Source organism: Plectropomus leopardus, chromosome 23, assembly GCF_008729295.1.
Source record: "Plectropomus leopardus isolate mb chromosome 23, YSFRI_Pleo_2.0, whole genome shotgun sequence".
Lineage (NCBI taxonomy): Eukaryota > Metazoa > Chordata > Actinopteri > Perciformes > Serranidae > Plectropomus > Plectropomus leopardus.
The window spans coordinates 16,385,515-16,403,051 of NC_056485.1; the positions used below are offsets into that span (position 1 = coordinate 16,385,515).

The window sequence follows — 17,537 nt, forward strand, 5'->3', positions numbered from 1 at the left end:
AAGCTGTTTCCAGCGTTTTTAACAGTTTTTAGGAGATGTCAAATTTTGACATTTTTGCCTTACTATAGTCTTGGATTTTTGGTCGGATTTTTCAACATGCCAAATTATGCTGTTTTGGACTTTTTTTGCAACTTTCTTTGCTATGGCGTGTTTTGGTAGGCTATTCTAAGCTGTTTCCAGCGGTTTTAAAACAGTTTTTAGGAGATGTCAAATTTTGACATTTTTGCCTTACTATAGTCTTGGATTTTTGGTCGGATTTTTCAACATGCCAAATTATGCTGTTTTGGACTTTTTTTGCAACTTTCTTTGCTATGGCGTGTTTTGGCAGGCTATTCTAAGCTGTTTCCAGCGGTTTTAAACAGTTTTTAGGAGATGTCAAATTTTGACATTTTTGCCTTACTATAGTCTTGGATTTTTGGTCGGATTTTTCGACATGCCAAATTATGCTGTTTTTGGTTCTTTTTGCAACTTTCTTTGCTATGGCGTGTTTTGGCAGGCTATTCTAAGCTGTTTCCAGCTGTTTTTAACAGTTTTGTAGGACGGGTCAAATTTTGACATTTTGCCTTACTATAGTCTTGGATTTTTAGTCGGATTTTTTGACATGCCAAATTATGCTTTTTTTGGACTTTTTTTGCAACTTCTTTGCTATGGCGTGGTTTGGCAGGCTATTCTAAGCTGTTTCCAGCTGTTTTTAACAGTTTTTAGGAGATGTCAAATTTTGACATTTTTGCCTTACTATAGTCTTGGATTTTTGGTCGGATTTTTCAACATGCCAAATTATGCTTTTTTTGGCTCTTTTTGCAACTTTCTTTGCTATGGCGTGTTTTGGCAGGCTATTCTAAGCTGTTTCCAGCTGTTTTTAACAGTTTTTAGGAGATGTCAAATTTTGACATTTTGCCTTACTATAGTCTTGGATTTTTGGTCGGATTTTTCGACATGCCAAATTATGCTGTTTTTTGGTTCTTTTTGCAACTTTCTTTGCTATGGCGTGTTTTGGCAGGCTATTCTAAGCTGTTTCCAGCTTTTTTTAATAGTTTTGTAGGACGGGTCAAATTTTGACATTTTTGCCTTACTATAGTCTTGGATTTTTGGTCGGATTTTTCGACATGCCAAATTATGCTGTTTTGGACTTTTTTTTGCAACTTTCTTTGCTATGGCGTGGTTTGGCAGGCTATTCTAAGCTGTTTCCAGCTGTTTTTAACAGTTTTTAGGACGGGTCAAATTTTGACATTTTGCCTTACTATAGTCTTGGATTTTTGGTCGGATTTTTCAACATGCCAAATTATGCTTTTTTTGGCTCTTTTTGCAACTTTCTTTGCTATGGCGTGTTTTGGCAGGCTATTCTAAGCTGTTTCCAGCTGTTTTTAACAGTTTTTAGGACGGGTCAAATTTTGACATTTTGCCTTACTATAGTCTTGGATTTTTGGTCGGATTTTTCGACATGCCAAATTATGCTGTTTTGGACTTTTTTTTTTGCAACTTTCTTTGCTATGGCGTGTTTTGGCAGGCTATTCTAAGCTGTTTTCAGCTGTTTTTAACAGTTTTTAGGACGGGTCAAATTTTGACATTTTGCCTTACTATAGTCTTGGATTTTTGCTTGGATTTTTCGACATGCCAAATTATGCTGTTTTGGACTTTTTTTTGCAACTTTCTTTGCTATGGCGTGTTTTGGCAGGCTATTCTAAGCTGTTTCCAGCTGTTTTTAACAGTTTTTAGGACGGGTCAAATTTTGACATTTTGCCTTACTATAGTCTTGGATTTTTGGTCAGATTTTTCAACGTGCCAAATTATGCTTTTTTTGGCTCTTTTTGCAACTTTCTTTGCTATGGCGTGTTTTGGCAGGCTATTCTAAGCTGTTTCCAGCTGTTTTTAACAGTTTTTAGGAGATGTCAAATTTTGACATTTTGCCTTACTATAGTCTTGGATTTTTGGTCGGATTTTTCGACATGCCAAATTATGCTGTTTTTGGTTCTTTTTGCAACTTTCTTTGCTATGGCGTGTTTTGGCAGGCTATTCTAAGCTGTTTCCAGCGGTTTTAAACAGTTTTTAGGAGATGTCAAATTTTGACATTTTTGCCTTACTATAGTCTTGGATTTTTGGTCGGATTTTTCGACATGCCAAATTATGCTGTTTTGGACTTTTTTTGCAACTTTCTTTGCTATGGCGTGTTTTGGCAGGCTATTCTAAGCTGTTTCCAGCTGTTTTTAACAGTTTTTAGGACGGGTCAAATTTTGACATTTTGCCTTACTATAGTCTTGGATTTTTGGTCGGATTTTTCAACATGCCAAATTATGCTTTTTTTGGCTCTTTTTGCAACTTTCTTTGCTATGGCGTGTTTTGGCAGGCTATTCTAAGCTGTTTCCAGCTGTTTTTAACAGTTTTTTTTAGGACGGGTCAAATTTTGACATTTTGCCTTACTATAGTCTTGGATTTTTGGTCGGATTTTTCGACATGCCAAATTATGCTGTTTTGGACTTTTTTTTGCAACTTTCTTTGCTATGGCGTGTTTTTGGCAGGCTATTCTAAGCTGTTTCCAGCTGTTTTTAACAGTTTTGTAGGACGGGTCAAATTTTGACATTTTGCCTTACTATAGTCTTGGATTTTTGGTCGGATTTTTCAACATGCCAAATTATGCTGTTTTTGGTTCTTTTTGCAACTTTCTTTGCTATGGCGTGTTTTGGCAGGCTATTCTAAGCTGTTTCCAGCGGTTTTAAACAGTTTTTTAGGAGATGTCAAATTTTGACATTTTTGCCTTACTATAGTCTTGGATTTTTGGTCGGATTTTTCGACATGCCAAATTATGCTGTTTTGGACTTTTTTTGCAACTTTCTTTGCTATGGCGTGTTTTGGCAGGCTATTCTAAGCTGTTTCCAGCGGTTTTAAACAGTTTTTAGGAGATGTCAAATTTTGACATTTTTGCCTTACTATAGTCTTGGATTTTTGGTCGGATTTTTCGACATGCCAAATTATGCTGTTTTTGGTTCTTTTTGCAACTTTCTTTGCTATGGCGTGTTTTGGCAGGCTATTCTAAGCTGTTTCCAGCTGTTTTTAACAGTTTTGTAGGACGGGTCAAATTTTGACATTTTGCCTTACTATAGTCTTGGATTTTTAGTCGGATTTTTTGACATGCCAAATTATGCTTTTTTGGACTTTTTTTGCAACTTTCTTTGCTATGGCGTGGTTTGGCAGGCTATTCTAAGCTGTTTCCAGCTGTTTTTAACAGTTTTTAGGAGATGTCAAATTTTGACATTTTTGCCTTACTATAGTCTTGGATTTTTGGTCGGATTTTTCAACATGCCAAATTATGCTTTTTTTGGCTCTTTTTGCAACTTTCTTTGCTATGGCGTGTTTTGGCAGGCTATTCTAAGCTGTTTCCAGCTGTTTTTAACAGTTTTGTAGGACGGGTCAAATTTTGACATTTTGCCTTACTATAGTCTTGGATTTTTGGTCGGATTTGTCAACATGCCAAATTATGCTGTTTTGGACTTTTTTTTGCAACTTTCTTTGCTATGGCGTGTTTTGGCAGGCTATTCTAAGCTGTTTCCAGCTTTTTTTAATAGTTTTGTAGGACGGGTCAAATTTTGACATTTTTGCCTTACTATAGTCTTGGATTTTTGGTCGGATTTTTCGACATGCCAAATTATGCTGTTTTGGACTTTTTTTTGCAACTTTCTTTGCTATGGCGTGGTTTGGCAGGCTATTCTAAGCTGTTTCCAGCTGTTTTTAACAGTTTTTAGGACGGGTCAAATTTTGACATTTTGCCTTACTATAGTCTTGGATTTTTGGTCGGATTTTTCAAAATGCCAAATTATGCTTTTTTTGGCTCTTTTTGCAACTTTCTTTGCTATGGCGTGTTTTGGCAGGCTATTCTAAGCTGTTTCCAGCTTTTTTTAATAGTTTTGTAGGACGGGTCAAATTTTGACATTTTGCCTTACTATAGTCTTGGATTTTTGGTCGGATTTTTCGACATGCCAAATTATGCTGTTTTGGACTTTTTTTTGCAACTTTCTTTGCTATGGCGTGTTTTGGCAGGCTATTCTAAGCTGTTTCCAGCTGTTTTTAACAGTTTTTAGGACGGGTCAAATTTTGACATTTTGCCTTACTATAGTCTTGGATTTTTGGTCGGATTTTTCGACATGCCAAATTATGCTGTTTTGGACTTTTTTTTGCAACTTTCTTTGCTATGGCGTGTTTTGGCAGGCTATTCTAAGCTGTTTCCAGCTGTTTTTAACAGTTTTGAGGAGATGTCAAATTTTGACATTTTTGCCTTACTATAGTCTTGGATTTTTGGTCGGATTTTTCAACATGCCAAACTATGCTGTTTTGGACTTTTTTTTGCAACTTTCTTTGCTATGGCGTGTTTTGGCAGGCTATTCTAAGCTGTTTCCAGCTGTTTTTAACAGTTTTTAAGGACGGGTCAAATTTTGACATTTTGCCTTACTATAGTCTTGGATTTTTGGTCGGATTTTTTCAAAATGCCAAATTATGCTTTTTTTGGCTCTTTTTGCAACTTTCTTTGCTATGGCGTGTTTGGCAGGCTATTCTAAGCTGTTTCCAGCTTTTTTTAATAGTTTTGTAGGACGGGTCAAATTTTGACATTTTGCCTTACTATAGTCTTGGATTTTTGGTCGGATTTTTCGACATGCCAAATTATGCTGTTTTGGACTTTTTTTTGCAACTTTCTTTGCTATGGCGTGTTTTGGCAGGCTATTCTAAGCTGTTTCCAGCTGTTTTTAACAGTTTTTAGGACGGGTCAAATTTTGACATTTTGCCTTACTATAGTCTTGGATTTTTGGTCGGATTTTTCGACATGCCAAATTATGCTGTTTTGGACTTTTTTTTGCAACTTTCTTTGCTATGGCGTGTTTTGGCAGGCTATTCTAAGCTGTTTCCAGCTGTTTTTAACAGTTTTGTAGGACGGGTCAAATTTTGACATTTTGCCTTACTATAGTCTTGGATTTTTAGTCGGATTTTTTGACATGCCAAATTATGCTGTTTTGGACTTTTTTTGCAACTTTCTTTGCTATGGCGTGTTTTGGCAGGCTATTCTAAGCTGTTTCCAGCGGTTTTTTAACAGTTTTTAGGAGATGTCAGATTTTGACATTTTTGATTTGTCAACATGCCAAATTATGCTGTTTTGGACTTTTTTTTGCAACTTTCTTTGCTATGGCGTGTTTTGGCAGGCTATTCTAAGCTGTTTCCAGCTTTTTTTAATAGTTTTTAGGACGGGTCAAATTTTGACATTTTGCCTTACTATAGTCTTGGATTTTTGGTCGGATTTTTCGACATGCCAAATTATGCTGTTTTGGACTTTTTTTTTGCAACTTTCTTTGCTATGGCGTGTTTTGGCAGGCTATTCTAAGCTGTTTCCAGCTGTTTTTAACAGTTTTTAGGAGATGTCAAATTTTGACATTTTTGCCTTACTATAGTCTTGGATTTTTGGTCGGATTTTTCGACATGCCAAACTATGCTGTTTTGGACTTTTTTTTGCAACTTTCTTTGCTATGGCGTGTTTTGGCAGGCTATTCTAAGCTGTTTCCAGCTGTTTTTAACAGTTTTGTAGGACGGGTCAAATTTTGACATTTTGCCTTACTATAGTCTTGGATTTTTGGTCGGATTTTTCGACATGCCAAATTATGCTGTTTTGGACTTTTTTTTGCAACTTTCTTTGCTATGGCGTGTTTTGGCAGGCTATTCTAAGCTGTTTCCAGCTTTTTTTAATAGTTTTGTAGGACGGGTCAAATTTTGACATTTTTGCCTTACTATAGTCTTGGATTTTTGGTCGGATTTTTCGACATGCCAAATTATGCTGTTTTGGACTTTTTTTTGCAACTTTCTTTGCTATGGCGTGTTTTGGCAGGCTATTCTAAGCTGTTTCCAGCTGTTTTTAACAGTTTTTAGGACGGGTCAAATTTTGACATTTTGCCTTACTATAGTCTTGGATTTTTGGTCGGATTTTTCAAATGCCAAATTATGCTTTTTTTGGCTCTTTTTTTGCAACTTTCTTTGCTATGGCGTGTTTTGGCAGGCTATTCTAAGCTGTTTCCAGCTGTTTTTTAACAGTTTTTAGGAGATGTCAAATTTTGACATTTTGCCTTACTATAGTCTTGGATTTTTGGTCGGATTTTTCGACATGCCAAATTATGCTGTTTTGGACTTTTTTTTGCAACTTTCTTTGCTATGGCGTGTTTTGGCAGGCTATTCTAAGCTGTTTCCAGCTGTGTTAAACAGTTTCTAGGACGGGTCAAATTTTGACATTTTGCCTTACTATAGTCTTGGATTTTTGGTCAGATTTTTCAACATGCCAAATTATGCTTTTTTTGGTTCTTTTTGCAACTTTCTTTGCTATGGCGTGTTTTGGCAGGCTATTCTAAGCTGTTTCCAGCGGTTTTTTAAACAGTTTTTAGGAGATGTCAGATTTTGACATTTTTGCCTTACTATAGTCTTGGATTTTTGGTTGGATTTTCGACATGCCAAATTATGCTGTTTTGGACTTTTTTTTTGCAACTTTCTTTGCTATGGCGTGTTTTGGCAGGCTATTCTAAGCTGTTTCCAGCTGTTTTTAATAGTTTTGTAGGACGGGTCAAATTCTGACATTTTTGCCTTACTATAGTCTTGGATTTTTGGTCGGATTTTTCAAAATACCAAATTATGCTTTTTTTGGTTCTTTTTGCAACTTTCTTTGCTATGGCGTGGTTTGGCAGGCTATTCTAAGCTGTTTCCAGCTTTTTTTAATAGTTTTCTAGGACGGGTCAAATTTTGACATTTTGCCTTACTATAGTCTTGGATTTTTGGTCGGATTTTTCGACATGCCAAATTATGCTGTTTTGGACTTTTTTTTGCAACTTTCTTTGCTATGGCGTGTTTTGGCAGGCTATTCTAAGCTGTTTCCAGCTGTTTTTAACAGTTTTGTAGGACGGGTCAAATTTTGACATTTTGCCTTACTATAGTCTTGGATTTTTGGTCGGATTTTTCGACATGCCAAATTATGCTGTTTTGGACTTTTTTTTGCAACTTTCTTTGCTATGGCGTGTTTTGGCAGGCTATTCTAAGCTGTTTCCAGCTTTTTTTAATAGTTTTGTAGGACGGGTCAAATTTTGACATTTTTGCCTTACTATAGTCTTGGATTTTTGGTCGGATTTTTCGACATGCCAAATTATGCTGTTTTGGACTTTTTTTTGCAACTTTCTTTGCTATGGCGTGTTTTGGCAGGCTATTCTAAGCTGTTTCCAGCTGTTTTTAACAGTTTTTAGGACGGGTCAAATTTTTTGACATTTTGCCTTACTATAGTCTTGGATTTTTGGTCGGATTTTTCAAAATGCCAAATTATGCTTTTTTTGGCTCTTTTTGCAACTTTCTTTGCTATGGCGTGTTTTGGCAGGCTATTCTAAGCTGTTTCCAGCTGTTTTTAACAGTTTTTAGGAGATGTCAAATTTTGACATTTTGCCTTACTATAGTCTTGGATTTTTGGTCGGATTTTTCGACATGCCAAATTATGCTGTTTTGGACTTTTTTTTGCAACTTTCTTTGCTATGGCGTGTTTTGGCAGGCTATTCTAAGCTGTTTCCAGCTGTGTTAAACAGTTTCTAGGACGGGTCAAATTTTGACATTTTTGCCTTACTATAGTCTTGGATTTTTGGTCAGATTTTTCAACATGCCAAATTATGCTTTTTTTGGTTCTTTTTTTTGCAACTTTCTTTGCTATGGCGTGTTTTGGCAGGCTATTCTAAGCTGTTTCCAGCGGTTTTTAACAGTTTTTAGGAGATGTCAGATTTTGACATTTTTGCCTTACTATAGTCTTGGATTTTTGGTTGGATTTTTCGACATGCCAAATTATGCTGTTTTGGACTTTTTTTTGCAACTTTCTTTGCTATGGCGTGTTTTGGCAGGCTATTCTAAGCTGTTTCCAGCTGTTTTTAATAGTTTTGTAGGACGGGTCAAATTCTGACATTTTTGCCTTACTATAGTCTTGGATTTTTGGTCGGATTTTTCAAAATACCAAATTATGCTTTTTTTGGTTCTTTTTGCAACTTTCTTTGCTATGGCGTGGTTTGGCAGGCTATTCTAAGCTGTTTCCAGCTTTTTTTAATAGTTTTCTAGGACGGGTCAAATTTTGACATTTTGCCCTTACTATAGTCTTGGATTTTTGGTCGGTCGGATTTTTCGACATGCCAAATTATGCTGTTTTGGACTTTTTTTTTTGCAACTTTCTTTGCTATGGCGTGTTTTGGCAGGCTATTCTAAGCTGTTTCCAGCTGTTTTTAACAGTTTTTAGGAGATGTCAAATTTTGACATTTTGCCTTACTATAGTCTTGGATTTTTGGTCGGATTTTTCGACATGCCAAATTATGCTGTTTTGGACTTTTTTTTGCAACTTTCTTTGCTATGGCGTGTTTTGGCAAGCTATTCTAAGCTGTTTCCAGCTGTTTTTTAACAGTTTTTAGGAGATGTCAAATTCTGACATTTTTGCCTTACTATAGTCTTGGATTTTTGGTCGGATTTTTCGACATGCCAAATTATGCTTTTTTTGGCTCTTTTTGCAACTTTCTTTGCTATGGCGTGGTTTGGCAGGCTATTCTAAGCTGTTTCCAGCTTTTTTTTTAATAGTTTTGTAGGACGGGTCAAATTTTGACATTTTGCCTTACTATAGTCTTGGATTTTTGGTCGGATTTTTCGACATGCCAAATTATGCTGTTTTGGACTTTTTTTTTGCAACTTTCTTTGCTATGGCGTGTTTTGGCAGGCTATTCTAAGCTGTTTCCAGCTGTTTTTAACAGTTTTTAGGAGATGTCAAATTTTTGACATTTTGCCTTACTATAGTCTTGGATTTTTGGTCGGATTTTTCGACATGCCAAATTATGCTGTTTTGGACTTTTTTTTGCAACTTTCTTTGCTATGGCGTGTTTTGGCAAGCTATTCTAAGCTGTTTCCAGCTGTTTTAAAACAGTTTTTAGGAGATGTCAAATTCTGACATTTTTGCCTTACTATAGTCTTGGATTTTTGGTCGGATTTTTCGACATGCCAAATTATGCTGTTTTGGACTTTTTTTTTGCAACTTTCTTTGCTATGGCGTGTTTTGGCAGGCTATTCTAAGCTGTTTCCAGCTGTTTTTAACAGTTTTTAGGACGGGTCAAATTCTGACATTTTTTCACTACTATAGTCCTGGATTTTTGGTCGGGTTTTTCGACATGCCAAATTATGCTGTTTTGGACTTTTTTTTGCAACTTTCTTTGCTATGGCGTGTTTTGGCAGGCTATTCTTAGCTGTTTCCAGCTGTTTTAAACAGTTTTTAGGACGGGTCAAATTTTGACATTTTTGCCTTTCTATAGTCTTGGATTTTTGGTCAGATTTTTCGACATGCCAAATTATGCTGTTTTGGGCTTTTTTTTTGCAGGTTTTTATGAAGGCTTTTCCGAACAGTTTCGCACTGTTTGCAGCTGTTTTTGGGACATGTAAAATGTTTTTTTTTTTTTCAATTTACTTTAGTCTTGCATTTTTGATCATTTTTTTCAACGTCAAATTCTGATGTCATTGGCCCTTTTTGCAACTTTCTATGCCATTGTGTTTCTCAACATGCCAAATTATGCAGTCTTTCAGCTCTTCTTGGGAAATGACTCATTTTGCCTTTATTTACCATATGAAATAATCTTAATACAGCATTCCTCGTTAGTATAGTGGACAGTATCTCCGCCTGTCACGCGGAAGACCGGGGTTCGATTCCCCGACGGGGAGTACTTATTGCTCTGAGAAGCCACTTTTCTTTTTGTTTTTGTCTCGATTTTAGGTATTACATATACTTTATATTTTGGATATCTGTGGATTATAATTTCATTTTTGTATCTTAACTGATTTTTTTACACGCTTTCTTTATAGACACTGCAACTACTGTCCAAACGTTTTCTTTGAGTCATACATTTTTTTAATTTTATCTCTGCTTGCTTTAAAGGCAAACCAAAATAATTCAGTTGTGCGATTGCAATGTCGTGGTTTGGCTTGATGTATTCATCTGAGATTAATATAATCTGGTCTGTTTGACTTTTGGTGGCCTAAACTTGAACACCTCCTCTCTCCATTAGTTGAAATAAACTTTGACTCACCCTGGCAGGCAGGCTCTGCTGAAAGGCGGCCCGTATGGAGAGGCAGCAGTGGTGGAAGTTGCGGATGAGTTGTGGGTGTATGGAGCCGCTGAGCTGCGCCACTTCTCTGTGAGTCGGAGCGATGAAGATCCCCTGGACAGTTTCCATCAGGACGTAGTGGAACAAGGTGTTTTCTGCACCCGAGGTCAGTCTGTCACAACAAGAACATTTAGGGTTTTTAGGTGTTAGAAAGTTTTAGTCCACATGAATTGTTTGAGTGGTTGGACTGAAAGAAAAGGATGATTTCCTGTCACCCACTTCATGGTGTTATACATTTCCTCTGTTTCCCTTTCAGTCAGGGTCTTTTTCAGGGTGCCCAGGTAGAAAGGGTTTGGGTGCTTCATCCTAGGAGCCTGAAGTCAAAGCATGCGACAAGCATAAGTCAGAACATTACTAAATTATACATCATAATATTAAAACTACATGATGAGTCCAAGGTCCAACAAAACCTGCTTTTTCTAGCGATCAGGATTAGAAACTGTACATTTTATTACCTATTTACACATTCATTACCTATTTTCCTTTTGCCTCTGGCTCTACAGCAACTGCAATTAATTAATAATTTCCTGGTCTGGGATTAAGAAAGTCATATCTTTTAAAAAAAATTCAGAGCTTTGAAAAGCTACACAATGATCTACATTTTTGTATAATTTTGTATAATAAATGCATATCTTAAAAGTTTAAAGTAGCCTACCCCTCCATCAAATTCAAAACTTGGTAAGTTTGACAGAAATCCTGATCGGTAACAGCTGAATAGAGATACCACCTTAAGTCTACAAACCTTAAAGAGGCCTCCGCTGCCTCCACTCCCGTCAGACCCTCCAGACCCCAGCGAGTCCCGACGCCCCCCCAGCTTCCTCCCAGAGTCCGGGGTAGAATGTGGACTGAGGCCTGGAGCCACTGATGAACCAGACCCTGACCCAGCATCCATCTGTCCCTCGCTCCCGCTGTCCGACAGGCTCCTCTGGGGGCTGGACCTCCGGGCCTTCTCCCCAAACAGGCTGCGGCCTCTGACCCCTGTGGAGGAGCCTTTGACTGCCCCGGCTAGCTTGCTGAAGACAGGGGAGGAGGAGGCCAGGCTGTCCAGGCGGTCGCGGGCTGTGGCGGCAGGGAGGAACCAGTCAGCACAGGACAGGCAGGGAGCAGGGGGAGCACTCAGACGCTCCTCAATACCTGCCTCCAGCACCTCCAGCTGCAGCAGGGTGGCCTTCACCTGGAGACAGGGATGTAACCAAATATGAGAGAACAGCAATAATGTGGTGGAAAGTTGCTCATAATTATCCGAAGAAAAATGGCTATTGACAAATTTGTGCCTGATTGATAATATTGTGGATGGCCACAAGATAAAAATACCCATTTTGTTTGCAACACATGACTCTGGTTTCACTAACTAGTGTTTTCAGCACATTATTGAAAATTGGTTTTATTGTGACTTTATTGTGATTGCATCCACAAATTCGGCTCACAGTGGGTGTTTCTGACTGTTACTTTCACATCACGGAGCAACGATATACAAAAGCAGCTGCAATTTATATACAAAATGATGCTTAGAGCTTACTGAGCTCATTTCAACAACTTTCTGAAAGCAACTTCCTGCTATGTATTTCAGTCAATGTGCTGTATGTATCTGCCGAAGGGTTAATGGATCTTTGACTTTTTGTTTTTTTTTCTATGAAATACATAAATGTAGCATTAGGAAATAAAAATTCCCTGAAATAAGTACATGTGGCATGAGGGAATGAAAGTCCCCTTAAACAAATATTGTGGCATTTGGAATATGACTTCATAAAATAAAATAAATATGGCATTGTTTTTTAAAAATTTTCTAAAAAAAATAATATGATATTAAGAAATGCAATTAAATAAGTGTGGCATTAGGGAATAAACCTTCACTAAATTAAATAAAAATAGTCAATAAAAAAAATTAAAACAAAAACCTAATTATTTATTGTTTAATTATATTTCATCATTTTTAGATTGACTTCTGTACTTATTTCCTAATTTATTTATGTCAAGATGTTCTTATGGGCATAACTATTTGTTTACAGCTGACTTATATGGCATTCTGAAGCGGTGGAGTTCAGACAATTCATAAAACTTAATTTAGTTAAAAATAAGACAAAGAGCAACAAAGTGAGGGAGAAATAGATAAGCCATTAGGCACAACACCTGCACTGCACATGTGGGTTCAAAAATACAGCAACTGCTCGATTTAACGTGACCTCTGGTCAAACAACGCCCACTTGTGGTCTTCTATCTGAACACACACACAGGTATTTATGGGTTAAACAGATTCAGATACCAATGTCTCTTTACACTTCTGATAAGAGAGAGCTACTTTATGATCAGCAGATTTGGTCATATTTCTACTTTTCTCCCTGGATGAGATTCAAAATCCCATTTAAACAAACTTTTAACAACCATTCCTCGTTAGTATAGTGGACAGTATCTCCGCCTGTCACGCGGAAGACCGGGGTTCGATTCCCCGACGGGGAGTATTTATTGCACTAAGAAGCAGGAAGTATGTGAAAAATTTTAGGAATTTGCTTTAAAGCTCAACAAGTTTCACCTGATCTACGTAAACACAATCCGGTCCTGGAGAGCCCAAAGCTGGCGAAGCACAGCCGCCCGCCTCCAACAGCACACACTGCATAAAGTGCCTCTGAGGTGCAGAAGCAAAGAAAACAAACGTTACTATGATTAAATCAACAAAGTTAAAAACAGCCACCGGTCGGTGAAACGCCTCCTTACCAGCCCCACTATGAGGAGGAAATGCCGTCCCTGAGGCTGGCTGTAGCCTGGCGCCGCGCTGCTGCTGCTGCTGCTGTTAGCTCTCTGCTGGGGAAACACCTCCCTCCAGATGACCAGCTGACCCACCCGCTGCTCGGACGCCAGCGGCAGCAGGCAGTAGTGCTGGCAGTACAGGCACACGTCCAGCAGGTCCTCTTTAGGCAGGTGGTTGGCAATCAGGTACGACTGTTAGGTGAGTGTGTGGACAATTTCGTAAAATCTTTGGTTAACAAGTGCTGAGGGCTTTTGAAGAGAGAATTTTGAGCGAAAATTAATTTTGTTCAGTTAAAAAAAGCTACTCTAAATGAAGCAAGTGCAAAAAGCCTTTGTGGTCATATTGGTTGTAAACTACAATTTGTCTTTTTTTATTAGAGTATCATCCATTTTGACTTTAAAGGAAAGAAAAACAAAGAAATTAAACAGTACCTTGAAAAGTATACTGCATCAGGAACATTTTTACTATCATTATCATCATCATTATTATTATTATTATTATTATTATTATTATTGTTATCAGTATTTCTAAAATGTAGGTATGAGTACCCCTAGGGGTAGTTTGGAAAACTGCAGGTGGTACATAAGGTTTTTTAAAATGCTTAATTGCTGAAATATGTAATCTATAATAAGTGAGATAAAAATGTAAATGTAAATTTAATAAGACATTTCGATTCAATATTCTTATCTTTAATGCATTCATTAACTACAGTAAACTGTCACCTGTAGTAAAGAACACAATAATGTTTACAAATGGGTGTCAGGATTTACCAGATAATTGTGATATTTCAAAAATGATAAACTGATCTCATGTTTTTTCGTGTTGGATGTTTCTTTGTGAATGCATTTTGGGATGTATTTTGTATATGGGTTTGCTGATGATTTTTGTGTATGTATTTCCTTTTTTTTACATTTTTATCTAATTTAGATTTTTTTCCATTGACAAACTTATGCAATTATGGAGGTAGCTGAAAAAAAAATCCATTAAAATGTGATGACAGATTTTGGTGCAATGCATGCGATCATCACACCTTCACTGTAACAAGATCCTACACAGTCTGCTGCTCACTGCCCTCATTCTCCTCTTCGTTAATATTCAGCAGAGTAATTAGTTTGATTATTTTTCACTGAGCCACAGAAAAGGTTCGTCATGTACGCTTGTGTGAAAGGTCATCTTCTTCTGGCTCATTTTTCTATTGTTACAGTTTAAGGATAGCTGGCTAGACGGTGGAGTGATATCAGGAGGAGGATTTGAATATGAAAAGGCTGCTGTCGTGTGTGTGTGTGTGTGTGTGTGTGTGTGTGTTTGTTTTGACTGAGATACACACCTTGTAGAACAAACAGGACCCAAGAATTACATACAGACGCCTCAGGCCGAAAAAGTCCTCAGACTGTTAAAGAAATAAAGATAAAAACAGAAGACAGTAAAAAAGGCTGACATCAGAGCAGAAAAGTCATTTTTCGTTACGATGGCGGCCACTTGTCTCATTTTAGAAATAAAACTTATGAAATACGTAAACTTGACAAAGCTATAATTGTATATATGTATTTGAATGTGGAAGTATTTAAGTATGCATGCTAGAGGTCAAATGTTGACCATTTTGTACGACTTTTTGTGTTTGAATGTTTGTATAAAAGTAGAAAAAAAACATTAATAAAAGTTTGGTGCACTAAAGAAAACCCACATTTACTTATGATCCTTCATTTGTCTACTTCCCTTTCTTTCACCTGTTTTTTGCCCTTAAGTTCAGCTTCATGTAATCAGTTAACGCCGCACATGCAGAAGACACACTGGACCGCACTGGCTTCTTATTAAGAAATACACATTATGCAAACACATGAAAACACCTCTTAAAATAGCCTAACCTTCTCCTGTCCCCCTGCACGAGACAGACAACAAAACTGCATCTGGAACCACTGATGTGACTCTTTAGCCGACTCAAACACCACTTATTTGTAATTGCCACAGAAGACATAAATATAGAAGTACTTTTTGCTTGCAAGACAGCAGTACGGGTGTGTTTTCTCACCATTTCTCCAAAATCAGAAGACTCGAAATCAGAGAGGACAGTATCCACCTCCACCTGTGGACACAGAAAAATAAAAATAAGCTTAATAGCAATTACTTACACTATATGTTATAATCTTGTATATCCAACTTTCTGTTGTCCCATCTATAATATTCACTCCTGCATTGATGTAAAATACTCATGGACATTGTTAAATTTTCATTTAAATTCACCCCTGACTGATTCCTTATGTCGTCTCTAACGGGGGACACTAGATGGCACCATAGCAGCATTAAACTTTCAGACGTCTTTCACAAGCTATTTAACCTTTTGAAATGTGCAAATTGATTTGGTTTCTTACAAAAACATGGGGGGAAAAGCAAATGACCAACTTGGCAAGAAATGTCCAACAAATTGCAAGAACTCAGTAAAGGTTGATGAAGAAAATGACCTGAAAATAAGATTTTTAAATGGATGGAGATAAAAAAAAAACTATCAAAACTAGGGAAAAATGTCCAGAAAATTATATGATTACATACTGAAATTATATTACAGAAAAAAATATGTATTTTCTTTTATGTTATGTACTTTTTTGGGGTCATTTTCTTTTTTTAACTTTATTTTATTTATCAGTTTCTTTATTCTTTTTTTTCAGGCAATTTTCTAATTTCTTGCTGTATTTTCAGCCTTGTGTTTTGTGCTTGTGCTTTCTCCCCGTCTTTTTGGAAGAAATCAAACCAATTCGCTCTGGTGTTAAAGGGTTAAAAGGCTGAGCAAACAGGAACACTAAGATACACAAGTGGCTGTTATTATTTTATTTCCCTTTCCTCTAAAAAATAAATAACATTTATAAATAATATTCTTGTCTCCTCACACTCACACACACACACACACACACAACACACACACACACACACTCAGGTGCACCTTGATTTCTGGAGGCAGCGTGAGCCATCGGACCGCCGGCAGTCCGTCGAGAAAAAGGGTCCCTGAGACGTCGGGGGGCGGCGCCGAGGAGCCGTCCCTCAGACGAGATGGCTGGATGAGCTGTTGGAAGAACAGGCAGAAGAAGTGGTCCAACCTGGGAGCGTGGTCCACCTTACAGAACGCACTGAGGGCGACACAAGGACAAATGAGTGTAATGACGACACATGCAGGTAATTCACAGCGCTATAGAAGAACGATCACGTCAAGAAAAGGAGAATTAGAAAAGAGGAGAGATATTTGAGGGCAAAGAAAGAAGGATTAAAAGGTTGAGCCAAATTAAAACTCATCTTAAAAGTTTCCTTTCTCTTTGATTTGGCATAACACACTTTTTATTTCAGTATATTTTTGCATTAAAGAAATACTTCATCCAGTGCTTTCCTAACAGACGGCCTTTTCTGATGGAGAACTGAAGTAAAAGCAGCGTTCCCATGCGTTTTTTTCGAATTTTGAAAACTTTTCCGAAATATTTTACCCCATTACCATGACTTTAAGTATATTAAAAGGGAAAGGACTGAAAAAATGTACTTCCCAGGCATTTGTGAATAAGCAAACTGCATCTTTACTCACAAATTTGGCCATCCCCCAAAGATCCAATCAACAGTCACACAGCGCAGATTTGAAGTGCAATGTATTTTGCATAATTTTAGACATGCTTTATTTTATTTTTTAGATTTTAAACAATACTAAAAAAAAGGATATTCAAAATGTTTCCAAAACTTTGTTTAAATTCCAAAACATTTCCAGGCCTTGAAACCAGTTTCTCTAATTTCATAACTTTTTTATGATACATCTTCAAAGCCAAAATACCTCGCTAAATCTGAGAGCTGCTGTTCTACCTTCGCCTCACTCAGTACGTTTGTGTTATTGTGCCGGCTTTCTGTTTGGGAAATATTGACTCTATAAATGAGACTTATTCTGCACAAGTTGTGTGAGAGTTTTTGTTTTTGATGTTTTAGGAAAATGTTTTTATACATGGACCCCTATAACTTCAATTCATCAAGAATTTTAACCTTTTTCGTACTCGATGGCTCAACGTGGAGGCGTTCAAGAAAAACGTTTCTTCACTAATTCAATGTTAACATGGGCTGAGTAACAGATACACTGTGATTATTTTGTGGGTTAAGTATTCCTTTAAGCATTAAAAATAATGGCTAGAAAGTTTCAACCAGCTCTCTCAGCAGGACGACAGGAAAGCAAAGACCCGCCCACCTGTCTAAGGAGCCGTACATCACTTTTAATGTCCGCACTACGTCTCCCACCACCGTCTGCAGATACAGCAGAGGAACCCTGCAGGGAAACGGAAAAATGTCAAACACAGACCTGAATAAACGTTCGCTTCAGCAGATCTGCTGCTTATCAAATATTTGGACTAACGGCCAGGAGCCAAGAGTCAAGTTTTTTCTGCATGTGGGTGTTTCTCAAGAATCAATCTGTGTGCTTTTAAGCATGAATGAGAATATTTTTTAACAGAGATGGTGACTGATCAGGTTGACCTGGTTGCTAAAAATGAAAGTTGGGTAAAATGACTCATCTCATGAACCGTTTTACAACCACGTGCTCCTTAAAGAGGTATTCATCCCGCCAACAAAGGACAAAAAGAAGCACATGTGTGCGTGTGGAA

The 17,537-nt window shown here is 37.4% G+C and overlaps 1 protein-coding gene and 2 non-coding genes across 3 annotated transcripts in view; 2 read left to right on the plus strand and 1 right to left on the minus strand.

The window, feature by feature from the left end:
* Nucleotides 1-17,537, minus strand: part of intu (inturned planar cell polarity protein) — a 35,693-nt gene that overhangs the window by 4,165 nt on the left and 13,991 nt on the right. Inside the window, exons 7-15 of the mRNA XM_042512731.1 lie at nt 17,126-17,203; nt 15,857-16,040; nt 14,951-15,004; nt 14,249-14,311; nt 12,888-13,112; nt 12,706-12,798; nt 10,918-11,349; nt 10,395-10,489; nt 10,098-10,287 (exon numbers count right to left, since the gene is read on the minus strand). Coding sequence (XP_042368665.1) covers nt 10,098-10,287; nt 10,395-10,489; nt 10,918-11,349; nt 12,706-12,798; nt 12,888-13,112; nt 14,249-14,311; nt 14,951-15,004; nt 15,857-16,040; nt 17,126-17,203 — 1,414 coding nt within the window. The remainder of the gene's footprint in view (nt 1-10,097; nt 10,288-10,394; nt 10,490-10,917; nt 11,350-12,705; nt 12,799-12,887; nt 13,113-14,248; nt 14,312-14,950; nt 15,005-15,856; nt 16,041-17,125; nt 17,204-17,537) is intronic.
* Nucleotides 9,661-9,732, plus strand: trnad-guc. The gene has a single exon. It is a non-coding gene; the product is annotated as a tRNA-Asp (tRNA).
* trnad-guc lies at nt 12,561-12,632 on the plus strand. The gene has a single exon. It is a non-coding gene; the product is annotated as a tRNA-Asp (tRNA).